We start from the raw sequence: 27,165 nt of genomic DNA, 5'->3' as shown, positions 1-27,165 counted from the left end.
TCCAGTTAGTAGGCTTAAGTGCTGGAGAGAGAGATTGGAGTCTGAATTGGGATGTGTGTGATGGGGGGAATGACCCCAAAATGATTGAGAGAGAAGCAGAGCAAGTTTATTAGGAAGAGAAGATATAATAGGGTAAACAAAATATGTATTTGGGAGCAGAAAAGGAAAGGATGAAGGATTTAAAAGCTGTAAAATACAGTAAGAAAGTGTGGAATGAGTCAGGGTGGGAAAAGACTAGGTGTAGTAGTAGATGCCATCAAATGAATGCAGCTGTCAACTTCCTGGTGGAATATCTGCATACAGTGTTCATTTCCAGCCTAAAAATCAAGCGGTGTTATCTGCCCCCACAGTCATGGCTCAGATGGTAGCAGGGTATGGGAGTGTCTCTGGGCAGAAGTGCATTTGGAGTCCCCATCCCTGGAGGTGTCCAAGGAACACCTGGAGGTGACACTCAGAGCTCTGGGCTGGGGACAAGGTGGCCATGGGGCACATTCTGGACTCGATGGTCCTTGTGGTCTTTCCAACCTTAACGATTCTGTGGTCCTATGAGATTCCAAGACTGTGGCCTCTCCCCAAAGCCTTCTGCCCAGTTCTTCCCTGGGCAGCAGTGGAGGCACAGTGGAATTGAGTAGGGGCACTGCACAGAGGGAAACTCACTCTACAATCTGCTGGTGTGGAAGTCTTGATGGTTTTTGGTGACATTTGTGTCCCTGCACTCTGTGTCACAGTGCTGCTGTGCTCTAGTTTTATTGGATGTTCCTAGAATGACATAATATTTAGGAGGCAGTTCTTAGTCTCCATCCCTGGGAAAGCTGGCAAAGATCTCTGAGATTTTTTCTGATAAAGGGAGAAATGCAATGGCAGAGTCCCACCATAGCCTGCTGAAGGAAAGTTAGGGGGCATAGATGGATAAAACGTGGGATTTCTGCTGAATTTGCTGACCCAAGCCACCTGTTTGAAATTGTCAGTGTTCTTGCTCGTAGCTCCCGGGATCCATGGGTTTATTTAGCCTTTAGCTGCCAAAGGACATGAGATGTTCCTTACTTGTTTAAGGACACACTAATTGGATGCACAGTTAACAGCATATAATCACTCTAATGAGTGTTTTTACATATTCATATTGAAATTAAATAAAATCAAAGACACCCTGCATAGTTCCCTGATGGCATGTTTGCTTTCCAGAATGGTGTAACTGGTGTGGGCTGGCTGGGTCCCAGTCAGTGAGGGGCTGCTGTGTGTTCCCTGCTGGGGAGAGGCTACCCTTGCGCTGGTTTGTACCCCTGTGAGAGGGGCTGGATAGGGCTTGTAAATAACTGGGATGGCCCTGCAGAGACTATGGCTTCAAAAACCATGGAAGGTGTGGATGTCTGTTCTGTGGATGTCCAGAAACACTAAAATCCATGTTTTTATGGAGTCATCCCAAACATCTCCTGCCTTTATTCCTTTCTGGATTCCCCTCCAGCCGCCTCCTGGGCTTGTACATTGTCTTGTGTGTCAAGACCAGATAGTTGAGTCTTTCCATCACTTGTGGGTACAGTTTTTTTCCTGTCATTCAAAGCCCATGTGCCATGTATTTTCCACACCTTCAGAGGGGGTCAGGGTAAGCTTGAGTCAAGGCAGCTGGGCAGGGGAGGAAGGGTTGCTGTAGGCAAGACACTGTTTATTTTCCAGGTTCTCAGTTTGTGCAGCACATCCTTATGGAGGAAAGAGGAGGAGAGGAATGCTTTTGAAATGGAATTTGTTTTGGGTGGGGGTGGATGTAGTTTCTGGGGAGTTACCCATAATCCAAGATGTCAGGAGTAAGGGAATTGTGTGACTTACTCCATTGTATATTTTACCTGGGCTCCTTGTTCCTGTTGAGACAGAAGGGAAGAAGGCTGAAATAATTACAGGTGTTTAAGGACGCTCAGTTTGTCCTGCTTAACCCTCTGCCAGTCCCCTGGGTATGGGGATGGGGAGGGCAGGGCTGGGGGAAGCTGGAACTACCTGGGAATGAGGGACTTGGGAGCAGGGAGGAGATGATGGGTGTGCCATGGACAGCAAAAGGGAGCAGCTCATCAACAAAGAGGGGCAGAAAGGAGAGAACTACTTTGGGAGACAGAGGTGAGCTCAGAGAAACATTTGCAGCTGCAGGTTTGTGGAAATGCTTCCATCTTTTATTGGTGAAGGAAAGGGAGGAAAGCAATAGTGTGGAGCAATTCTGATGCAGGGAGACCACTGCAATAAAGGCTGCCAATGGTTGTAGATACAGCCTGGACAGTGAATTGCAGAGATGTTCTGCAGAGAATGATCCCTATTCCTAGAGCTGGGAAAAAAGCATATTCTGTTGCATGTAAGTAGTGTATAGTGGGTTTTTTTGGTTTTTTTTTTTTTTTTTTTGCCTAGCTGTACGCAATTTAACTTTGGCAGAAAGTGCTGGTTGAATACATTGACAGGTTTAATTGCTTTGGCTTGAGTAGGATGAAAGTGAATTTATTTCCCAGTGAGAAAAGCGTTGAAAGGCTGCATGAAAACCTGTCAAAGGAAATTGAAGCGGGGTTGGGGAGTTATCTTTACAGTAAATGGAATTGATAAACATGTCAGTTAAAAGGGGAATCTATTTGTAATACTCAGGTTTTGTGGCCAGAAGTCTTTGAGAATTCCTTTCACTGGGAAAATGAATTTTATTTGTTCAATTGATTTGCTTTTTTGTAATGCTTGTAGAGCAAGAAAATTGTCACAGAGTAAAAAGCTGAAGTAATATTCAGAACACTGAATATTTTTTTTTCTTTTTTTTTTTTCAGAACACGTCAGTAATGGAGGATCAGAATGAAGATGAGTCTCCAAAGAAAAATACTTTGTGGCAGGTAGGACTAACATGGATGTAGAAGGAGAGGTGCCAGGATTTTGTATGTTCTTGCTTTTGAGAAATGTCCAAATCGTGGGTCTGCATAATTATCCTTGGATGTCGTTGGCTGTATCCTCCTAAAATTAGCTCAGCCTTCGAGTGAAGGATGATGCCAGTGAATAATCCTCAAGAAATTACCATTTTTGCTCAGATTTTATAGTTTGTGCTGATCTTAGAAGGACAATGCTCTGTGAAAGCCTCTTTGGGATTAAACTTAATTGATATTTCTGAGCCATGTGACTGTTGTTTAGAAAGAGAAGTTCAGCATGACAAGGACTCACAACCCATTTGCTTTGAAGAAGTTTGGGAATATTTGGAGCTGTCAATTGCTCCCCAGCAGCCCCTTGGCTCCTGAGGGGCTCAGAGGAGCTGGCATCACTCTGAGGCTGTGCTCAGTAGTCAGCAGTGGCTCCTGCCAGGGTGTTCTGGGCCATCCTGATGAGGATCTGAAGCTCCTAGGATTTTAATGAGGTGTTCATGTGCATGTCCCAAACATTGACTGGAGCTGTTCTGCAAAAATGAACCAAGCCCTTGATTCCAAGTTTTTATTTGTGGACAGCCAGTGCAACACTGACATGAGGGTCTTGAATTCTTATTTCAACTTCCAGAATCTGAGCACAATATTTGTGGAGACAAACTTCAATATGCCTGGAAACCACTGTTTTAAACTGGGAAAGGTAGTTTAAAAACAATTACATCCCTTGGAGTTTAAGTGGTAAGAGGTGTAAGGGAAGAATTCAAGACTTTCAATGTAAGTAGTAATTTAGGAGCAAAGGCTATGAAAGACTTAAAAATGTCTTTGAAATTCATCTGATGTAACTCATTTATTGAAGAATGTGTTTTAAAATTTAGTTTTTATTATTTCTTTGCATCTTCTTACATGTTCTTTCTCAAGAGAGATTTTATTAAGCTGTTCCTATAGCTTATATATAAATACCAATATTTAAATATACACTAACGTATAAATAATGTTCCTTTTCCAACCCCAGATAAGTAATGGAACTTCATCTGTGATTGTCTCAAGAAAAAGACCATCAGAAGGAAACTACGAAAAGGAAAAAGACTTGTGTATAAAATATTTTGACCAGTGGTCTGAATCGGATCAAGTGGAATTTGTGGAACACCTCATTTCCCGGATGTGTCACTATCAGCATGGACATATTAACTCCTACCTGAAGCCCATGTTACAGCGGGACTTCATCACTGCGCTGCCAGGTAAACCCAGGGCATGGGCACGGCACTGCTCTGGGCTCTGCAGCCCCATGGGGACATTCTCTGCACTCCCGTTGTCCCTTAGGCAGCCAGTGCTGCTTCCTGCTGCAAAAAAGGGCAGCAGGGTGCCTGAATGCCTTCTGTGATTAATTGTGTTGGCCACTGGATGCCAGTGTTGTTCCACGTTAAAATAGTCGGACTGGTGTATCCCAAAGAATTAGTGCTGGAATTGGAACTGAGTTGTCACAAAAGTTGTGTATCTGCAAGCTTTGGTCTGAACTCCTTGTTCATACAGAAAATGCTACTGCAGAGGTATTTTAGTTTAGGACCTCTTACATTTTAATGTTGTTCTGAGTTTCTGCTTAGGTGAGTGCATCTAGTTTGTCTACTCTTGTTGCTGACCTGAGAGCAAAACCACTTGGTGGATTTTTATTGTATTGTCCAGCCCTGACTCCTCCTCTCAGTTACTCACAACCTCTTCTGACACCCACAAGTGTCAGCCTGTGTTGATATGTTCAGATATGAAATGTGTTTTTACATTTGCTCAATGAATTTTTTCACAAAAATGCAGAGCAGCCATAGGGGATATATAGAATCTCTAGGTTGTAATCTGGTAAAGTCGTATTTATTTTTTGATAAGTTTTTGGAAGAAATTGTATCTCTGGGTTCTTGCTGCTAGGGGCAGTGATTCATATGATTCTTGGAAAGGGAAAAGTGTGGACACTCTTTTCAGAGTGGGAAATGAGCCTAGGTAGGTGGTCAGTGCGTTCTGTGTGCCCCTGCCAGCCCACTGGCACAGTTTCACCCTGCAGTGTGTGAGCAGCCTGTGGGGTTATCCCAGTAATGCCAGGACAGTTCTGAACACTGAGGTTGGAAGAGGCCATGCAAAGCCTAAAAGCTAAACCCTAAAACTCCAAATCAGCTGCTCCTCCTAGGACTGACTCTCCAGACCCTTCATGTGTAAGCCTGATCTTCAATTAAAATTTTATTTTGTTTGCTTTTATACCTCAGGGCTCATACAGAGTTATACAGTTCTTTCATGTTATGTATTTCTGCCTAAGAAAATTTTGGGAGCTTTGTAAGGTGACACTTGTTTACACCACACTTGTATATACCAAAATACATCTTTACAACTTCTGTTGCTTGTCCCCAATGTAAATACTGGGAGTTATTCCCATGTTCAGCCTTCCTTGAAGGTGCTGTGGCGTGCAAAGAACATCTGTCTAAATTTACCCAAGAACTTAATCCCAGCTGATTGAAATCAATCCTGTGTTGGGCTGCAATCACATTAAAGGAGAATGGAATATTACTCTCAGGAACATGGAGGGATTCTTGGGGTCATTCTGTGGAGGGCCAGGAGTTGGAGTTGATCCTTGTGGGTCCCTTCCAACTCAGGATATTCAGTGATGCCTTTTTAAAAGATGGATTTGCTTGTCTTGAAGAAGTCAAATTCTTTTGTTGTAAATAGGAGTAGTTTTTGCTCACTGTCCTGACCAATTTTATACCTGTGAGAATGTGGGGAAAATGGAAGAAGAGTTGATGGAATTGTTTTCAGTGACAGAGTGGTAACTGTGGGATGTTTCCTGATCTGTGTGACTGTTTTGTATCTAATGTTGATCACATTTAGAGGGTTGACATCCCACATTTGGGTTTCAGTTTCATACAAAGTGTGATTTATACATGGACCTTTGAAATCCCTGTGAATTTTAATTGTTTGAATTTATTATTGAAATTCAACCAAACCTTCAGCTGCTCCCTCTAATCAACAACAGCTCTTTTTCACCATTTTCTGTTAAACTGTAAAGACTCTGTAGAGTCATAAGGGATGGGTGTCATATTTTCCTTTGAAAAGTCTACCAATAGATGTCAAATCCATTTTACTTCAGAAAATTGAAAGGCTTTAGTACCTATTTCAGAAATTTTCTAAAACAAATCCCTGTCTTTTAATGTAAAATAGGGATATGGAGCTATTTCAGGCCTTAATGTGTCTTAAATTTAGTCCTGCATATTGTCTGGTATCAAATCTATTCTTGAGATTTTTACTCCTAGCAGAAATTCACCAGTTTAAATTGCTACATCCAAAATGGATGTCAACTGAAATATTTACCCTAATTAACATAATAGGATCAGGTCCAAAGCACAGACACAAAGGACAGGGCCACTAGACATACGTTACAGTTACCTAAATTATGTAGAAAAAAAATCAATAAATGAGTAAGACTCACATATATTAGTTTCTGCTTTCTGCTGCAGTTCATTTTTATGAAGGCCATGTGAAATTCAGTGTGCAGTGGAGGACTGTATGAATATACTTTCTTCATGCTCTAAAAAAATAACAGTAGTTCCTTTGATTTGTGAGGACTGTTTGAAGCCTAAAGTGGGCTGTCATGAAATAAAGTGGAAAATTAAGAAGGTCGTCATCTCCTGGTTTGAAAGATTTTTTTCATGCTTGGCCAAAGGGTGTATGTTACTCATGAAAATTAAGTTATTCAACATGTCAGGTTCAGGGGAGTTTTGTGGAAAGCAAAATTGCAGGTCTTTGAAATAAGGAACAGACTTAGCAGTGACTTTTCCACAGGGAAGAATTTCTCTCCAATATCCCATCCAGCCCTGCCCTCTGTCAGGGAAGCCATCCCCCCCTGTCCTGGCCCTGCAGTTCCTGATGCAGAGGAACTTTCCTGTAGCCCTTTCTGACACTGGCAGGGCTCTGAGGTCTCCACACAACCTTCCCTTCTCCAGGCTAAACATTCCAGCACTCGCAGCCTGATTCCAGAGGGGAGCTTCTCTAGTCCCTCAAGCAGCTCCAAGGCCTCGTCTGGACTTGCTCCAACAGTTCCATGTCCTTGTGTTTGGGACACCAGAGATGTGATCCCTACTCCAGGTGGGATTTCAGGAGAGCGGAGTGCAGGGGAGAATCCCCTCCCTGGGCCCGTCCACGCTGCTTTTGCTGCACTGTGCTACTGATTCTCCCTGCAGGGCAGAAAGATTGTCCAACAGGCAGGAAAGACAAAACCTTGGAGGTATTTTGGTGTCTCTATGTGCACTCACCTGTAACTGGTGCCCCTGACAATGGCAGTGTTCTCACGTTGCTGCCGTGCCCCGGAGCTCTGGATTCTCAATGTCTTGCAAAGCTGGTTTGGTTGTTACTGTGCATTCACTGACTGCTCTTCATTTCTTTGTAGAGCAAGGCTTAGATCACATAGCAGAAAACATCCTTTCCTATCTCGATGCCAGATCCCTGTGTGCAGCAGAGCTGGTGTGTAAGGAATGGCAGAGAGTCATCTCAGAGGGGATGCTGTGGAAGAAGCTCATTGAGAGGATGGTACGCACGGACCCGCTCTGGAAGGGGCTCTCGGAGAGGAGGGGCTGGTAAGTGCCTGAGTGGGATTATTGTTGTGATGTTGTGGGTCCCAGGATGAGGTGAGAGATGAGTATTTTATGGTATTGTATTATATTAAAAGAAAATTATATACTAAAACTATACTAATGAAAGAGAAAGGAGACATCAGAAGGCTAGAAAAGAATCATAATAAAAACCTGTGACAGACTCAAGGAGCCTGACACAGCTGGACTGGGATTAGTCATTAGGTTAAATAATTCACATCAATCAAAGATGCACCTGTTGGTAAGCAACCTCCAAACCACATTCCAAGCAATCAGATAATTATTGTTTATATTACTTTTCTGAGGCTTCTCAGGAGAAGAAATCCCGGCAAAGGGATTTATCATAAAATGACAGTAACACCTGAGCTGCCTTGCTGCTGCACGGCCTCTTGCACGTATCCTCCAATGAGCTCTGCCCAAAAGGAGCTTTAGAGGAAATGGGTATTACTGAGCTCCTGACCTCTGCTGGGGCTGGAGGCCAAAGCTGTCAGCTCCTCTTTCTGCTCTGCCTTTGTCCCTGTCCTTTTGTGCTCCGTGTCTGACACCATTTTTTCTTGCTTGAGTCTGTGCAAATTTGGAATTTCTATATTGCGAGAACTGTCAGTTCCATCAGCTCACAAAAAACGGTGCCAGCACATTTGCAGGACTTTCTCTCAAGTGAAGTTTTTCCAATTGGACTTTTTTTGTTCGGTTTAGTTTTTGGTGGTTTTGTTTGTTTGTTTGTTGGGGTTTTTTTTTTGGTTTTTTTTCTTAAGGTATAAAATAGCAGCTTGGGCTGCAGAAGCCTCTCAAAGAGAAACCCTTATTTTCCTGTCCTTCACAAGTTTCTGGAGAGCTGTTCTGCCTCAGAAACCTGTTTCCCTGTGCTCTCTAGTGGTGTGCCTGAGCAAAGGCATGTACAGAGCAAGGGGATGGCACAAGGATGAAACCTTGTGGAGCAGGAAATCAGAACTAGAAAACACTTATCTTTTTAACCTTGAACATTCTAAATATTTGTCAAATTGCAAAGTCACAAGGGTTGTAATAGTGATACTAAAAATTCTCCCAGCTGTTTCTGAGAATATGTGCTGAGGGTTTGTTCTGGGCAGGCTTTGCCTGTGAGGTTTGGATTCTTTGTGGTACATTGAAAATTGTGTTTCTCCTTCTTTCTAGGGATCAGTACCTGTTTAAAAACAGACCAACAGATGGGCCCCCTAATTCATTTTACAGGTCCTTATACCCAAAGATAATCCAGGATATAGAGGTAGGTGTTCTGGTCTACCCAGTCTGCAGGGCAGATAATGGTGCTGATTTTGGGGTTTCAGAAGTGGTGAATGTTGGAGCAATGAATCTGTGTCACTGCTGCTCTTGGGATGATGTAAAAAACACCCTCAGCAGCTCCCTGGCACAGCAGGTGCATTGGTTTAGTTGTTAACACCATCCTTTTTGCATTTAAGGAGATTGGAACTCTTCTGAGAATATGGATTTTAATAAAGTAGCAGGTTTAGGACACACTATTCCAAGACAATTTCCTGAATTGCTGAATGTTCAGTATATTGGTGATACACTCACTTAGAAGGTGATCTGAGGTTGATGCCTTTAACAGCAATTATTTAAAATGTAACTTACCACTTCTAAAGCAGTGGCTGACTGTTGCAAATACAGCTTTGGTCCTCATAGGGGATTTTTCCTCTCTCCAGTGGTTTGATGGGAACAATCATCAGTGCTGTGGTGATGAACCCACGGGGCCATCAGTGATAAAGAAGCTTCAGATATAAAATTTTGCTTATCTTGTTTTCAGATTTACAGAGCTGGGTTTGCCTTGGTTGGTGGTTTTGAAATATTTCTGATAAATCAGGATCATCCCAGTGTTCTGCCAGCAGGAGAAAATGTGTTTTGCTCTGTTTGCTGTACTCACCACAAAGCTCTGAAGTTACACCACAGACTGTCATGGATTTATTTCAGGATGGGAAATTATTGGTCTGAAATTCATTAGTGAGGAAATGTGTTTTGATGTTGAAGACAGATGTGAACTAATGGAATCACTGTGTGGAATGGCAAATGGCAATTTGTGCTTCTTGGCACTCAGAAAACACAATTATCCTCAACTCTGAACCTAGCTGTAAAATGGTTCTGCTGGAAGCCATAATGTATTTTCCAAATACCTTTTTATAAACCTTGCTACATTATTTGTAGACATTTAAAGAACTGAGCATGAAATACACCTTAGGCAAAATATGACCAAACTTGATATTTACCTGTGAGCTGAATGATCCACTTAGTTATGGGAGGGGAGATGTGTTTCCCTGTAGGGAATGAGAGTGATGCTGCAATGATAAGAAGCCTGTGGGATTAAGAGCTTTTAGTATGTTATTTTCTTGCTTTCTGCGCAATTCTGGCCTAGTTCTGCAAAGAAAATGGGCAAAAAGCAGCATGAAAACATTTGCCTAGAACACTAAAACAGTTTGGCACTACTGTAACTCACAATTTTAATGTTATTCTTCTGAAACTCATTTGTATAAGTGGAACATTTGTGTAGGCACTGTTGTTATAAGAGATGGAAGGACTCCTTGAAGGTGTTCTGAGAGTTTTTGAATTATCCCAATCTACGCTTTAATGCTTTAGTTCTTTAGTTACTGTGGATTTGCTTTCCAGTGCACAGAAATAAAGCTCCTGAATTGAATACTTCTTGCTAGGATGAAGCACGTAGGAAAAACCCAAACCCCTTGTGCTTTTCTCATCCCCAATATCAATAATAAATATAAAAAATTGTCAGTCTTTGAATAGCTGTGAGTGGGAAAAGAGTAGAATTTAAAAATGTATTGAAGCAATGAGTGTTTCTAACACAGCAGATTTTCCCCTGCTTGCCTATTCGCTCAAGCCCTCTGAAATATTCCTGTTTGCCAGTTCTCTGACCTGGAGTGGGGTTGGTGTTTGTGCTGATAGCCAAGGGCCCAGTAATTCTTCCACTTCCAAAAGTCTTTTAGAATCTTTCAAATAAATTACCCTTTAAAGTACTTTTCACAAATTGCTTCCCTAAAGGGCTGTCAAAAGAAGCTTTCAATACTGTTTAAAATGTGGAGAGTGAGTACCAATAACAATCAAACCTAGCTTTAAGATTAACTTTTTCCTCCTCTTCCTGTTTTTGTTGCTCTTCCACAGTTTTGTACCTTCTCCATTCTTCCATATTTCACAGCAATGTGTAGAAGCTCCTAAATGAGACTTCCATCTTAGATGTGATGAAGAATTTTTTGTCTTTGAATACCAAAATGTTTTTCCTTCAAATATTTGTCTGGATCTTAAATTAAAGATCTTCTGTTTCTGTCAGAGGGTCAGAGTTCAGGGAGCCATATTAGAATTTATAGAATTATATACCTGTTGTTAAAAACAAATCCAAAGGAAGGGGTTTTTTAATACAGTTAAATATATTTAATGTAGCACAGAAGTCTTGTCATTTGGTATTTTACCACAAAGATTGACCAAATCCTGCTAGATTGTTTGCAAGGGTGAAAGTTAGGAATTTACTGCAGCTGGTGCTAAATTGGGCTGTGGGCAGAGATAAGCTCAAAGCAGAATGTGCTCTCTGACTGTCAGAATTCGAAAAATAATTCCAAACCTGAATTAACAATTGGAAGGAAAAATGAGGAATGATAAAACAGCAAATTTGAATTCTTTCCCTTGGGCTCTACTTGCATTGTGGGTCAAAAGTTTATGCAACCACACAGTGGTGGGAGTCTAAGGTAACACAGGCAGGGATTTGGCAGAGGAGCTTCCATTGCCTCTCCAGAAATGTGGTGGTGCCACTGTCTGTTTACTTCATGCCAAACACATTTTAGGAACATAATGTCACTTTGGAAGTCATTTGATTTGAAAATAAGAGGACATTTAGAGATCAGAAACCAAATTCTTGGAAAGAGATGGTTATTCCCTACCTCCTCTGTGAAACCAAATATTTAATTAGGTTTCATTTCACAAGAGGTGGTCCAGTCCCTCCAAACATCTCCAAGTCACATGTTGAAGTGCCAGGGTTCTTTAGGAGCTTTTTTTAAAGGGAAAACCTTTTTTGATTTGGGGGTTTATGCTAGAAAACCAGACTTGGTGTGAGACCTTGTTTGTGGAGAGCCCCGGCTGGCGCGGGTTGACCATTCCCATGGGCCCTGTCCTCGGGCACAGAGCCAGGCTGGGAGCTTTCATCCTGCCCACTCCAGAACCCCAAGTCCCTGGAATTTTTCCATATTATTCGTGAAGCTTGGCCAACTATTGTGTTGTGCCTTCAGGACTAGCACAAGTATCTATTCTGGTGATGAGCTGAGAAGACTTTATTTCATAAATGTTCTCCTTATCTTGAGGCACATGGTGAGTGCCCTCAGTTAGTTTCCATGGAGACTTGGGTCCACCTAATTAAGATGAAAATAAAAATGTGGTTTAGTCAAAGACTTTACAAAGATGTGGTGCCAGGCCATCAGATAAACACTCTGTGTTCTTCTGATTTCTGGAAAAGTTCAGGTTTTAGGACTGGAACTGAAATTTTAAAGCCTTGGGACAATTTGAAAAGGGAAAGAAGTCAGTTTTTGCCCTAAGTCCCTGCCAGCATTGGGACTTGGTTGTTTATGAAGATTGCGGGGTATAATTTCTGAGGGAAATGGGTTTGTTTAGTACTGCTCTAATTATGATGCTGGAGAAATTTTATGTACATGTGTGGGGAGAATCTGGTCAGCATTAGATGCCTAGAAGTTTTTTCAGCCAGCCTTTAAAATCTCTATTCCACAGGCTCTTTCCAAAAAGCATTTCTTAAAAACAAAGCCGGCCAAGGAGAGGGGAGGCTTTGGAGCAGGAGGGACTAAGTTCTTGTGGTGCATGGCACAGATTGCAGCTCTCTCCTCTGAGCAGGGCAGAACTCCCCCTTCAGCTGCCCTGGCCACGGGCTGGGGCCCTGGCTTGGCTCCTTTGGTTCCCTTTGTCCCGCAGCACTCCTACTTTGAACACAGAGGGGCTGGAGAGCAGCTCTGGAGAGCAGACCTGGGGGGTCTTTGCTTATCAGACCCTCTTAATTTGATCATGAAGGAATTATTAAGTCCTCACCTCCCCTGGTGACACAAGTTCATTTATTTGTGCCTTCCCTCTGCCATGGTCAGGAGGGATTTTCCTTTTTCCCTTTGAGGAAAGCATGAGAAGAACAAAGGGTTGGATTTTCATGGCCTAATGCGTCAGGAGAAATCCCTGCATACGTAACAAATGTGGATGTTCCTTCTGCTTTTTCCTGCCCCACTTGTCCTGCAGGAGAATTGTGTATTCAGAGGGAACAGAAACTGCTTGGTTTATGGGATTAAGATAAACCCACTTACTCTGCAATAACATTCACAAGGATAAAAATGCAATTGCTAGCCAAGTAGCTGAACACAGTGTACATTATCCAATGGTAAAAAACCCCCTGCTCCTAGTAGATTATCCTTAACGCTTCCAATGTATAGTTAATGTTCCAGCTGTTAATGCAGATGAATTGCATTTTTTTCACTGTGCATTTTTGCACCAGTGAATATATTCTGGCATGGTCAAGGCTTGGCTACACCTCTACATCTTGGACTATTTTCTGTTTGTACTTTTCTCACTAAATGCCTTTTTTTCTTTCAGTCCATTTGTGCTCCACTTCAGCTGCCAAATGACTCTCCTGCTGTGGCAAATGCTAGGTCTTTCCCTTGTATGTCCAGATTTGTTGGTTGTGCAGCATTTGTGAGTTTCTCGCTGCTGTTGCTCTGGTGAGCTTTTAGGACAGTGTGAGAAATTGTGGGTGTGAATTCAGAGACTGTTCTGCCTTTCACTGGGGAAACCTGAGTTCAGAGGCAGAGAAGATTTTTGAGGGCATCTGTAGAAAATGAGGTAGTGGCTTTTGGATGTCTTGGTGTTGGTTTGGAACCATAAATACACAAATAAACTGTGGGATTCTTCAGCCCTGATTCCCTGGTGCTTGTAAGAGGCCATAGACAGAGGGATCTCCTCACCCTCATACCTGCTGTCCTCCCTGCTCTGTTTATCCAGTTAGGATCTCTCCTGGCAGGAGGGTGCAGATGAAGACTTTCACTCCCTGCACCATGGAGCAATGACCAGAAATTCCCTGTAGCAGAACCTTTCTTGTGGTTGCCAGTTCTTCATTAACCATGTTCCTCTCGGAGGGTCCTCCAGTTGCCCACCCACTCAGTCTGTTCAGTCATCCCAAATGTTATTTCTCTGGATGTGCACATCTGGTTTCACTCCACTGCCCAGGGAAGTGCTGCTGTACATTCTGTATGTCATGGCTGCTTTCCCAGTATCCCAAGAATTAAGGCAGCGTGAGGGGATTTTACAAGTTCTCCAAAACCAGACACTTTTCCCACAGTAGCCACACCACATAATGGCTATATGGAATGACATCTCCTCACAGAACTGAAATGTGCGCTTGTATGTGCCTTACTGCCCTCACAGAGGTACACAAGACTTTAGTTTCCTTTATCTGAAGCCAACATTTTCTTATGGGGAGCAGCTGAAGTAGCCTCCTATCGTGAACTTGTGAGGATTGAGCCAGCTCGTGTCCCCAGTGCCTGGTGAGCAAACTTCCACTGCATGCTGCTCTTTTTGGGGGAGCTGTGACCAGCAGCATTTCTGATCTGGAGGGTTCCCAGTGTGTTCTGGAGCTGCTGGGAGTGTGTGGCACTGCAAGCTGGAGTGTGGATGTGCTCACAGAACTTTCACAGCTCCTCTGGCATATGCTTGGTGCAAGCTTGGTGTAGATCTTTCCAAGAACAGGGCTTTGGGGAAGCTCTTCCACTCTCCCTTGTTCAGAACTGAGCATCTGAACATAAATAGTTTCTAAAACTAAATTGGCTGACTGGGATCTCTAATGCCTTATCTCCTGTGCCTCTGGTGTTACTATTACATATTTAATCTGCTGCCTTCAGATCTATAATGATATTGGTTCCTGCTGTTGATGCCTGCAGTCCTCTCCTGTTTCTAAGGGTCAGAGGAGTCGGTGAGCTGCACTCATGCCCTCCTAGCCCAGATGAGATAAAGCTTGGGAACTTCCTGTCCTTCCCCCCTCCTACCCTGCATTGCGTGCTGAGCAGTGAACTGGGCTGATCTCTCCAGAGCAGTGCCAGCTTTGGGCCCGGTTCCCAGTGTGCCAATCAGCAGGGCACTGGCTGGCCAGGAAGGCTGATCCCAAACTGACACCCTCACTATCCTGATTTCATTGGTTTCCCCACCAAATTGGAAGCGAATGAGGGGGCTGAGTGATCTGTCAGCTGCTCTTCTAGAAGCCTCTCTTCATATTTGTGATTTAGACAAATTCCTGGGGCACATCAGGTTTGTATTAGGACTGGGTGTAATTCTCTCCAAATTGCATAATGGGAGACAATTTAAGCAGCATACAAGTGGAAGACAAAGTGGAAAGTCAGTTTTCCCTTGAAGCAGACATGTTTTCCTAGAATTGGGATGTCACAGTCACACTCCATTTCTGTCTTTACTGAGGGTTCAGTCAATTTTAATCTTGGAGGAGCTGCAGAGGTGCCTGCTACTGCTTTGGAAGTTAGGATTACATAATAAATATGCTTTTCCAAACAAGCTGCCAGTCTGTCAGCTTCTCCCCAGGTTTCCATGCAGTATTTGGGGAGAATTCCAGGGAAATAGCTAAACAGATGAAACAGATTCTGATGAAAGCATCCCAGCCTGCTCAGATGCTGCAGATGTTGGCCTGGAGTTCTGGGCACACATTCTCTTATGGTTGTGTTAGGATCTTCCTGTCCAAAACCCCACATTTCTTGGAATCCAGCATTGATTTTCCAACAAGGACTAAATCTGATTAAGACCTGAAAATCATGCTGGTTCTGCTGTGAAATAGTTTGCAGCTTTTTAAGGCGTGTCAGGTCTGTCTCCTTAAAAATACCTCTCAGAATGAAAAAGTTGAGAACTACTCTTCCACAGATTTCAAGTGGGGGGAGGAAAGCAAGTTTGGGTTATTTGAAACCTTATAGTTCCTGTTGAGCTTTATTTTTATCAGGATTTTATACGCTTTCAGGAGGGTTTAATATCTCAACACCTCTTTCTAAGGTGTGTATGTACAATTAATGGGTGATATGGCTGGATAGGGGAAGGGAAGACCCAGAAAATCCTTTCACTCACATGTTGGAATCAGCAATTCTGTAACATTGGTCACCCAGGTGAGGCTATAAAAGGTACCATGTGAGCTCCTGGTCTCATCTTTGCAGCTTTTGTTGGTTGGTCACATGAATGTGGGGGAAATGGTTCTGGAATGTATCTCTCTAATGGCTCCTTGCGAAATTCTCAAATTCTCATTAAGGCTGTTTGACCTTGATTTCCTCCATAAACACAGCTTTTGTCATGACAAATGACAGAAGTGCTAACGGTAATTCATTGGTTTGTGTGTCTTTACTTGGAGCAGGGGAAGAGATTTGTTTTATGTCCTTCAGATTCAAGGATGGTGTGTGTAAAAGTGGGAAGCTGGGGGATGTGGGACAGTCCTGCTGCAGCCTGAGGCCAAACTCCTGTTTTTGCCCTCTGGTCAGACTATAGAATCCAACTGGAGGTGTGGGAGGCACAACTTGCAAAGGATCCAGTGCCGCTCTGAGAACAGCAAAGGGGTCTACTGTTTACAGTATGATGATGAGAAGATCATCAGCGGCCTACGAGATAACTCCATTAAGGTGAGCACTTGCCTTGGCTGTGAGTGGGGTTCTGCCCTGGAAGCTGTTTGTGCTTCATGGGACAGTGTCTGGTTGGTGAGGGTGGGATGCCTGAGCCTGGCAAAGTCCTCACCTGCACTCTGCTCTGGAAGCCTGGGGCACTGCCAGGAATCACATCCATTAACTACAGAGGTTGCCCTGAAATCAGTGTTTCCCCAGGAGGGGGGAGGTCTCTGTGTGCCACTGGCCTTGGCTGTGGCTGTTTCATTGCCAGGACTTTGCTTCCATGCTCATCCTCCCTGGCACTTCTTTGGCTGGACAGGATTTGATCTCCTCATGGTGCTTGGTTGTTTTTCACTGTTCTCTCAAAAACTTACATCAAGACTTCCTAAAGCTAAGGGGAAGGACAAGGCTCACTGATGGGACAGACTCACCCCTCATGGGGTCTGGTTTTCCACCTTTCTTTGCAGCTGTGACAATGTTCAAGTCTTGATCCATGTTCTTGACGTTGATCTGACCCTTCTTGTTTCTAACAGATTTGGGACAAAACAAGCTTGGAATGTTTGAAAGTATTGACAGGACATACTGGCTCAGTTCTTTGTCTGCAATATGATGAAAGAGTTATTGTAACTGGATCTTCAGATTCTACAGTGAGGTGAGTGTTAAGTTCTTGTACAAAAATAATTTGAGTTTCATGGCTGGGAATATATTCAATGATCTCTAAATATCAGAAAACATCCCTAAGATTAATGTGATATTTGTATTCCAGAAGCAAGATACTCATACTTGGCAAAGGATCATATTAAATAATTTTTCTTCAAAATCTATTTTGTTCTTTTAGCATTAGGAATTTTGAAGGAATATGACCTGAGGGATTCAAGGCATATCCTGAAGTTTTGGAGTGCCTGATGGCCAACTATGCAATAATTTCTTCAGTTAGGGTTTCTTTTAGTGACCTCTGATATGTTTCAGTCATGACTCTTACTGAGAGGGCGTTCAGTACACCTGGAGCACTGCCTGACTTGTAGTTCTGCTGGGAGTGAGGACACTTCCAGCAGCCATCTTCCTGCCTTGCACAAGCCCTGCCAGGGGTTAGCCAGCCAGAGCTCTCCCGTGAAGACTGGGGTAGGCTTGTGCCTATTCTCCCCCCACAGAGCCATCACTTCCCTTGGGATAACACTCCTCTCTCCCGCAGAGTCTGGGATGTAAATACAGGGGAAGTTCTGAACACATTGATCCACCACAACGAGGCTGTGCTCCATCTGAGGTTCAGCAATGGGCTGATGGTGACGTGCTCCAAGGACAGGTCCATCGCCGTGTGGGACATGGCCTCCCCCACGGACATCACCCTGCGCCGCGTGCTGGTGGGGCACCGCGCTGCTGTCAACGTGGTGGACTTCGATGACAAGTACATCGTGTCAGCCTCGGGGGACAGGACCATCAAGGTCAGTGGCACAGCTCTGCTCCAGGGCCTTTCTGATGTCTCTCAGTGAACAGCGTCCTCTTGCTGGCTCTTGGTGACTTTAGGCACACAACTGCACTGGAATATTTTCATGGAAAAGCAAAGCCCATTTGCTGTTTGAACTTTGTCTTGAGATCAGTTGCTCTGTTGAATGTGGCACATTCTGTGCCTTTTTCCAGTGGTATTTTTAATTTCACTTGGCAGGTCTGTCCAGAGATGAAATTCCTCAGCAGGGCCTTTCCTCACCATGCCTTCCCAGCAGCTCGGCCAGGCTGTGCCATGTTTGAAGGATTCAGAGGCTGGATTTGAAGGCTGTTACATACCAGAAGATTTCAGTTACCCAGAGTGCACTAATATAACAAAGCTGTTTCCACCCTGCCCTCTGTGAACCAGAGCTGCCTTAGCCTGGGCCAGGAAGTTCTTGGCAGTTCCATGTCCAAATCTCTGCCAGAGATCCTGCTGCACTCTGTGTTGGGAAATGAGCCACTTGATACTAGGCGTTACAATTTCAATTACAGTTCCTTAAAAATGGGCAAAGTTGATTGAATCCTTTAAGACCAAGCTTAAAGGCCATTTGGACCTTCTCTAACTAAGAGCTTCCTTATAATTTCTTTGGTAAAAAAGTGTGAGGGTTTTGTGTTTGCTAACTCCAGTTTTAAAAATGATTTTTAACTTATGAAGTGTAATTCAGGTTTTGAAATCATTTGGAGCAGTCTCTGCCACCTGAAAATATTTTGCATACAACCCCCAGCTCTTCTCACCACCACAGCACTGCCCGTGCCTCTGTCCCTGCTGGGTCCCCACTGGTGCCCAGGCCCTGCTCTTGGCCTCTGAAGATGCTCTGTGGGTTTTCGCTCCTCTGTGAGCCTCAGGCCCCTCTGTCTGTGAATTCCTCGTGGCTTCTCATGCAGTGCAGAAGCCCTGTTTGCTGCCGCTCTCAGGGAGTTTGCCTCGTGTCCCCAGGTGTGGAGCACCAGTACGTGCGAGTTCGTGCGGACCCTGAACGGGCACAAGCGCGGCATCGCCTGCCTGCAGTACCGGGACCGCCTCGTGGTCAGCGGCTCCTCGGACAACACCATCAGGTGGGTGCCACCAGCTGCTGGCCCTGGGCAACTGGGGCCTTCTGTCCTGAAAACAGGATTTCCCTCAGTTCTGATGCTGCAAAACTTCCTTGGCATGGCTTGCCATTGGAGCAGATGGTTTATGAATGGGGCTTACCTCAGTGCGGGAGTAAACATTTCACAGGCCCGTGAAAGAGTGGGACACTGAGGTTTCAGAATGAACAAAACCTCTTATCTGCTGCTGTATTGCCTTGTCGTCTGCTGGGAGAGATGGGGAAGACATTGCTCCCTGGTTTTCTTATTTTCTGAACTTCTAATCAATGGCTTACAGAGAACAGAAAAAACTGCTGGAATTTCCCAGAATAACACATATCTGAGCTTTACTTGCATGTGATTCTGAGTGATTACAATAATTTTAATATGTGTACTGTAGCTGCTCTGAATGACACTTTTTAAAGCAAATTGCATACCTCCCACAGCAAACCAGGCAGTAGATGCTTAACCCTGGGTATGGGAATCAGCCTTTCTCCTGTGTTCTCCCCAGGCTCTGGGACATTGAATGTGGTGCCTGTTTAAGAGTATTAGAAGGCCATGAAGAGCTGGTTCGGTGCATCAGGTTCGACAACAAGAGGATTGTTAGTGGAGCCTATGATGGGTAGGTCTGAAAGCAGTTCCCAGAATTTAGCCTTTCTCTTGTGGAGCTCTCGGGAGTCTGCAGACCATTTCTGTGGGCTGATTGCAGGACTCCTCTCCAGAGCACTTCTGGCTTGCTCAGTGTCTGCGGTGCATTGTGGATTCATGGCAGTTACATCCATATCCAAATCCTCCATTTCTTTCTCTGCTTGGAGAGTTACTGAAAACAATTCTGGAACTGGAATTTGGCTGCTGGAGCAGCATTTATTTGGGTCTGCCTGGGGTTGGTGGGCCCAGCTTCCTTCCCACATTGCAGAGGGGTCTGTGTGTGCTTTGTCAGCTTTTCTGTCACAGCCATCACAGAGCCATCACTGGAATGGCTGCAGCAAAGAAACTCAAAACTACCTGGCTTTTACAAGCTTGAGCATTAGTATTTCTCACAGTGTGCTTGATCCTGAGGAAGTAGCTGTAGGGAAAGCCTGGCAAGCTTTCCACGGCTTTGCACGTTATTTTCTGTTTTCATAATGTCTTTCTTCTCTTACTTTTAGGAAAATTAAAGTTTGGGACTTGCAAGCTGCTCTTGACCCTCGTGCCCCAGCAAGTACGTTATGCTTGCGTACGTTAGTGGTAAGTAAAAATTAATTAATTTGGAGTAGTCAGGGGTGTTCCAGTGCATTATTCTGGGATAGGTGGGAATGTCAGGATGGTTTATGAAGTCTAGAGTGCTTAAGAATGAATAAAAATTTATTATAATATCCTGAATGATTTGCATCTAAGCTTAAATGAAGGATCAATTTTTCATGGTTTGATATTCTCAGATACTCTTAAAAGAAAAAGAAATCATCATGATTCTGTATCAAATCACTCTGGTTATTGGTGTTTCCCTAATATCACTGTAGGGCTGCTTTTAAATTTTCTCCTATTAAAAAAGGGACAAGAATCTTGTGAGCCTTTACCAAACTTTTTTCCTAACTCTTCACTTTGGAAGGAAGAGCTGGGAAGGGGGAAGGAGGCTGAGTCCAACAGATTGCCAGAGGAACTCTCAGCCCTTCAGAGGACAGTCACATTTAAGGCTTAAGTTGCTTAAGGTATATTTTTCTTTGTAACAAGGGCTTTGGCTTGTGACCGCAGACTTAATTAAAAATAGATGGGGGAATGGATTCCTTGTTCTTTCCACCCAAATGTATGTGTAACTTCAGGAGTCAGTTTGACAAGCCCATAGCAACTCAGAGTCCTTGACTGTAGCTGATGCATGTACTTGGCCTTTCCAACAACTGGAGAATTGCTTATGTGGCTGGAAGTGCTTTTCCTTTTTCTTTCTCTTCAGTAGTCTTGGTATAGAGATGAGATTTAACTATTCTTTTATTTAGTTTTCATGAAAAAGTTCTTGGTTTCTATGTTCTGTGGGTATCCTGTAGCTCAGGTTGGAGTTTTGGATCACTCTGCCAGCTTGGGTTAGTTCTCCAATAAAGGCAGAGTCCTCACTTTAAATTTAATGAACGTTGATAAGCTGGACTAAAGGGAGAGCCTTTTCTGGGCTACTTGTGCCACTTTGAGATTGTTGGAAGAGCTGTTGGAGCATGTGCTCCCCTTCTTATGGCAGAGTTTGAATTCCTGGCTGCTGCTGTGTGAGCGTGAGGATCCTCTCAGCAGGGTGGAGTTGTGATGTGCTGTTTGGGGCCGCACAAAAACAGAGTCAGCAGAGAATTCTGCAGGAGAAGGAGCCCTAGCAGAGCATCAGTGCCAGCCAGGGGCCAAAATTGCTGCTTCTTGGTGGACAGACAGCTTCCATCTGGAATAATCTCAGCCTGTGACTGGGCTGGGCCTACTGAGGGAGGTTCAGGATACAGCACTGGATTTGGGAGCTGTGTGTTTTTTGTAGAGAGTTTACATACAAAAGCAGCTTTTCTTCTATCTGTGTATCATTATGAAGGTTTTTAGTCAGCATAGCAGAGTTTGAACATACCTTGTGTGTCCAGATCCCTGTGTGATACCAGTGCACTGCCATGTTTCCCTCTTGCCTTGCTGACTGCTTGCCTCTTGCCCACAGGAACATTCAGGACGTGTCTTTAGGCTCCAGTTTGATGAATTTCAGATCATTAGTAGTTCACATGACGATACAATTTTGATTTGGGATTTCTTAAATGTGCCACCGAGTGCCCAGAATGAGACCCGCTCTCCATCTAGAACATACACCTACATCTCCAGATAACAGTCTGCACTTTACTGCCCTCAGAAGGTAAGGCTCCCTCATTGCCTGGGGCTGAGAAATGTCTGAAACATTCCCTCTGCCTGCAGCTTGGCTTAGCCAAACAAGCTGATGTTTTCCTTAAGAAAATAAAACCTTTTTATGCCACTTCTTTCCCTATCTAGTCTTCATGTGGTCATGCTCCAGCATGTCTAATTGGCTTCTCCCTTCTGTAAACCCTCATGGTGATAATTGGGTGTTCAGGCATGTTAGAGAGAGCTGTCATGTATTCACAGCATTGCTGGGAATTGAGGAGCCTTGGTGTATGGCCCAGACATTCCAGCTGTCCCATGAAGTGGGAGCTGGTGGGAGCTCTCTGTCTACCTGCTGGCTGTGGGGAGCTGTGCAAGGAGCAGTGCAGGATCTGAGCCTGGGGCAGGAACAGCAGCTCTGTGAGGAGCACAAGTGGCAGGGAGAGTTCTCAGAGCTCACCAGCACAGCTCGGAGCTGTCTGAAACAGAGCCCAAAACTCTCTGGAGTTTGGTTCCCTTTCCCAGTCACTGCAGTCAGTGCTCAAAGCCCTTTGTTGGGAGCGTGGAGGCTTCTCTCTGCCAGCAATTGCACTTCAAACTACAGCTACCTATGAGTGCTGGGGCTTAGAAACACAGGCACTGCCTTCCAAAGCACAGCAGGCTCTGCCAGTGCTTCCCAGGAATGGAGACACCGCAGCAAGAAGGCTGTGACATTGCCCCAACAGGAAGGATTTATTTTAAGTCGATAATGAGTACTTTGTTTAAACGTGGTGTGGAAAGCCTTCCTGTAAGAAGGGATTTTCATTATCTCTCTGTGGATACATTTGTCCCTGTTGTGGCAATGTATTCCTCAGGTTTTTGCACTCCTGCAGGACCTCTTCTAGCTGGGAAATCCCTTCCCTTGTGGAGACACACTTTGAGGTGCTTCTGCTAAAAGATGAGTTTTCTTTCACCTCAGGAAGGGTTAGCTGCCTTCCCAGCTACTGAACTCCTTTTAAAAGTGCCAGGGCGGCCTCCTCTCTGGATCTGACACTGGGATCTGTTGGCCAGATTGCTTTACAGGGTCTGAGCCAGGAGTTGGCCATTGCCAGGCTGAGCTGCCTCTCAGCATTCCTGTACTCAGGCCCTGGAATAAGGAAGAGCTGTAATGCTGTGAACATGGACCATGTGCAGAATCCCAGCTAAACCTTCCCTTCACAGCAGGTTTTAAGAACCCTGCTGCAGGGGTAGCTTAGTGAAACTCATGGAGTGGCTCATCCTGCCTGGGGCAGGACAGGGACACCTGGAAAAGCTGCATTTTATAAGCAGTCTCCGTCTGCCTTCCGGTCCTGCATCAGTGCTTGCTTCTGTTAACTAAAATGATAATTTGAGATGGACAAAATCTGTTTTTAAATTACAGCTTGGGCATGGGTCTTTAAAAGCCACATATGGGGTGTCTTAAGCACAAAAGAAACACAGAATCATAGACTATCCTGAGCTGGAAGGGACCCACAGGATCATCAATCCAGCCCCTGTCCCTGCCCAGACCCCCCAGCAATCTCCCCTGTGCATCCCTGGTGTCCAAAGGCTCCTGGAGCTCTGGCAGCCTTGGGGCCGTGCCCATTGCCTGGGGAGCCTGGGCAGTGCCCAGCACCCTCTGGGGGAAGAACCTTCTCCCAAAATCCAGCCTGGCCCTGGCCTGGCCCAGCTCCAGCTGCTCCCTCAGGTAAAGAAATGAGGAGTTGTGTAAAATTCCTGTCATTCCTTGAGCAGCACCGTGCTGGTGTCATTTGGCCACGTGGCACTCACGGCTCCATCTCTGGGGTTTGCCGGGGGTTCTGCTGCTCACATCCTGCACACTTGGCAGTGGAGCACAGCTCAGTCTGCCTTGCCTAGGAGGCACAGCTGGGACCACACAGCCCCCAAGTCCTGTTGGTTATGACAGTCCCTTAACAGCTATTTCCTCTACTGCAGAGATGTTGTGATGTCACTTTTTGACAGGTTTGACTGCAGAATCCAAAACCCCTAAATCTACATAAAATTATGGTCAAACAGCTAATATTTCATCATGACATTTAATGAAACAGTTTTATAAGCTTTCAAACATCACAGTCTTGCAAGTTTTGAAGCAGCCCTGCACACGTTTTTACAGGCTTTGTAATGTGAGGCTCTTCAAAGTGGATCAATTTTGACAGTCCTGGCAGTTGGCTATGAGAGTTTTATTGCTTTCTGTTGAATTCCTGTTGTTTATTGTAACATGATAAAAATTGTTACCATATGATAGTCTAATATTCTGGTATTAAGCATTAGGCCTTGGGCTGAAGGAAGGGAATTCAAGAGCAAGTGCCTAAGGATGTTTTAACCTTTCATAGGAATGTCATACCAGAAGAGGGAAGTTCTCCCTAGTCCATTAAAGATGGTTTTGGGAAGTGGCAGGTAAAATCAAAGTTCAGATTTAACTACACTCAGGCCTTACACTACGTCCAAGCTGATAACAGAGCCATCAGGCTGGAAATGGGATTATCAAAGTATTTAAGGGTTTTGTCTGTTTTCCTAAAAGCTGCTCATGCATTAAAGTGGCTGAACTTGCCTCCTCTGCAGAACTCTTCCTCTGCAGTGTGAGGAAGAAAGAACAATCCTCTGGCCGTTTTGGGTTGGGTTCAGGGACCTGAGCTGGAGAGTCCCTGGCTGTGCCCACCAGGGCTGGGACTGTGGCTCTGTGAGAGGAAACTGCCTGTGGGTCACTGCCAAGGACCAGAGCCATGCAGAGCCTGGCTTTTGCTGCAGTGGGGCTCAGAGCCCAGCCCAGAGCCCTGGGGGCTGCACTGGGGAGCTCCTGGCCAGTAGCCCCGGCTATCCTGCACGAGTGCCACCTCCTGCACATGCTCTGCCCTTCCCCTCTTAGCCTGGATGCAAAGGATGCTGTGGGCCTGAGCACCTGGGGATGCTGCTTGCTCTCTGCCTCCTCTCAGTTCACTTGTCTTTTGTCTTTTTCAGGGTTCCACAGTCTTGAACTACTGGATTTTTGGCTACTACATGCCTGAAGATGATTGACAGCTAAAGTCAGAATTGGTTCTAGATGCTGTGTAGATGCAAAGCAGCACAGTTCTGTATCTAAATTTCTTAATCTTTCCTGCTCTCAGTGGTCGTCTTTGAATTTGCTACAAATTCACTGACTTGGAGTAGATGAGTTTCAGAAGCCTATCCTTCCCTGCTGTGAAAAATCCAAAGCTTCACATGTAAATTGTCCGTAGAAACTGAACTCTGATGGCTTGTTTTTCAGATATAAATCAGAAGTCAAGAAAGGACTTGACCTAATTTATATTGCTTTGCACTTTTGTCTGACTTTAAAGAAAAAAAAACATTCTCCAGTGAAATTTGGGTGCCAAACACATGCCCAGAATGTACAGAGCTTTGCTTTCCAGTCACCACTGTTCTTTAGGCGTTCCCCATTGCAGGTTCAGAGCCCGTTCTGTTCCATAGGTGTACGTTGGACTCTTAGAAATATTTCTGAGTTGCTCAGTAATATTTTTGGATTACAGTTTACTTGTTTCTGCACCAATAATTTCTTTTAAATTAAAGATTCCCTGTAATTCAGTCTAGGTTATCTGAACTAGTTGTATAGCACTGTCTTTTCCTTTGCCCTGTGCTCTGTACTCGCCGTCCCGCACTTCCTGATGTTTGCTGTAGTCCCCCTCCTTCCCTGTGTGCTTCCCTCATCTTGGATACTGTGTAAGCATGTAGATACCTTGTACATAAGGCAGAGCCTCTGGTGCCAGCCTCAGGGTGTCCTGACACTACACACTAATACTCAGCGTGGTGGCACTTGGCAGCAGGATGTCCCGACCCCTGGCACTGGTGGTGACATGATTACCTAGACACTGTCTCTGCAGAAGGAGGTTTTCAGTATTCATTAGTTGGTTTTTGTTTTTGTTTTTGTTTTGGTTTTTGTTTTGGTTATTTTTTGGGTTTTTTTAATGGGAACTACATATTTTGAAATGTAATTTCTAAACTTTTTAAAAATTAAAAACTGTTTAATTTATGTTCTGTATCTTATATTTTTGTGCCGCGGGATTTGCAGCTGTGTGTCTCTGACACCAGTGGGGCCTCGTGGCCCCTGCTGATGTCCTCGGTAGCATTAGTTTGCCTGCTCAGTGGAGAGATACCATGGGCCAAAGTTCCATTATTTATGTTTGATTTGTGACACTTTGTGACGGTGAGAGGAGCTCGTTCCAGTCACCACTCTGCTTCATGTGCCAGTTCCGTGCTGGTGTACCAGGAGGATCGGCTGCCATGTCCTGGCTCCTCCATGCTTTTGTTAGGGAGCCTCCATAGCTGCTTCTTCAGTTCTCACAGTGTCCCCTGTCACCAGTGTGGTCACACAAACCCCCTGCATTGTCCTCGGGCCAGGAGGAGACGTGGAGCACTGCCAAGTGGATTTGCTGTCGGTGGCCCCGTGGCCTCTCTGTGCGGCGTGCGGGGCCAGCTGTGCGGGAGGGCTCGGCTGGCACGGGCTGTGCTGCCATCCCTGTCTGTCCGTCTGTGTCTGTCAGCTCTTCTGTGCTGGCAGCAGCTCTTGCCTCTGTGGGGTTGTTGCCTTTCCCTGTGCAGTCCCGGGGCGGGCGGTGCTGAGGGACAGTGGGGGAGCTCGAGGTGTCACCAGCCCAGCCCCTCGCAGGGGTCACTGCAGGGGCTCCCCTCCCCACCCTCCCCCTGTTACTCCAGCTATTTATTCATCCAGATGAGCGAATGTGATGAAGTCCAGAAGAGAAAACTCGCTCCTGAGCGTCCATAAGGTCACTTTTTGGTAAGCTTGACAGTAGTTCGTGCAAGTGTCTTACTTTACCCTTCTCATCTAATAGCTTTAATATTAAACTGTTTAAAAAACATCTGTTGCAGCCCTGAAGAAAAAGGTTCTTTGTTTCTGAAGAGGGGAGTCCTTTTTTTAAAAATGCATGTGTAAGATTTAAATTCCTGTTTTTCCTTGGGAGATAATGGTATTTGGACATGCAGTCTAAACTTCTTTGTGCTTTGTGTAACATAGCAGTGGACTTTTGTGATTGGCACCCAAGGAACTCGACTCCTGGGATTCATGGTAGTGATCCTGGCTGCACTCTGGACTTTGTTTTGCTAACCATAATTGAGCAACTGTACATTACTGCGATATTAATGTTTCAAAGCACTGGGATAGTCTAATTCTAACTTGTAATTATGTTTGCCAATTATCTGTTTGGAAAGTTGGTGTATGAACAGCTTCTTGAAACTGTTAAATTGTACAGATATCGTTCATGATCTAAAGCTTTGTACTGTGGAATGTGCTTAATAAAAAAAAGTTTGAACTTAATTTGTCACATGAATGGATGAGTGATGTCACCTCAGCAGAGTTTGGGTGTGTTAAGGATGGGTTGGAGCAGCCTGGCTGGGGGGTCCCTGCCCAATAAATGCCCAGTGGAAGGCACAGGGCATGTGGAACACAAAGCTATCTGCCAGAGCCCAGCTCCTGCTCTGGCACAGGGGGTGGCAGCTGCTGTTCACCCTTACCTTTTTTCAGGACACATTGGGAGGAACAGTGAAACCTGGAGCTGAGTTCATTCATGCATCACAGAGGTCTGAACCCCACTGTCTCTGCAGGAACATCACAAGGAATTTTTCTTACTTTACCAAGAATGCAGATAA

General features: G+C 44.7%; 1 protein-coding gene across 3 annotated transcripts in view; it reads left to right on the top strand.

Annotated features, from left to right (window-relative positions):
• Positions 1–26,833, top strand: part of FBXW11 (F-box and WD repeat domain containing 11) — a 59,363-nt gene extending 32,530 nt beyond the window's left edge. For all 3 annotated transcript variants that reach the window (XM_030229158.2, XM_030229159.2, XM_050979873.1), the window contains 12 exons: positions 2,784–2,846; positions 3,877–4,102; positions 7,282–7,468; positions 8,636–8,726; positions 16,018–16,155; positions 16,671–16,789; positions 17,330–17,579; positions 18,560–18,678; positions 19,202–19,312; positions 19,839–19,917; positions 21,341–21,529; positions 24,487–26,833. In XM_030229158.2, the coding sequence (XP_030085018.1) occupies positions 2,784–2,846; positions 3,877–4,102; positions 7,282–7,468; positions 8,636–8,726; positions 16,018–16,155; positions 16,671–16,789; positions 17,330–17,579; positions 18,560–18,678; positions 19,202–19,312; positions 19,839–19,917; positions 21,341–21,502 (1,545 nt within the window). In that variant the 3' untranslated portion in view covers positions 21,503–21,529; positions 24,487–26,833. The remainder of the gene's footprint in view (positions 1–2,783; positions 2,847–3,876; positions 4,103–7,281; positions 7,469–8,635; positions 8,727–16,017; positions 16,156–16,670; positions 16,790–17,329; positions 17,580–18,559; positions 18,679–19,201; positions 19,313–19,838; positions 19,918–21,340; positions 21,530–24,486) is intronic.
• The last annotated feature ends 332 nt before the right edge of the window (positions 26,834–27,165 follow it).

Source organism: Serinus canaria, chromosome 13, assembly GCF_022539315.1.
Source record: "Serinus canaria isolate serCan28SL12 chromosome 13, serCan2020, whole genome shotgun sequence".
NCBI classification, from domain to species: domain Eukaryota; kingdom Metazoa; phylum Chordata; class Aves; order Passeriformes; family Fringillidae; genus Serinus; species Serinus canaria.
Note: the sequence above shows the minus strand (reverse complement) of the source record. Positions and strands in the feature narration are given on the sequence as shown.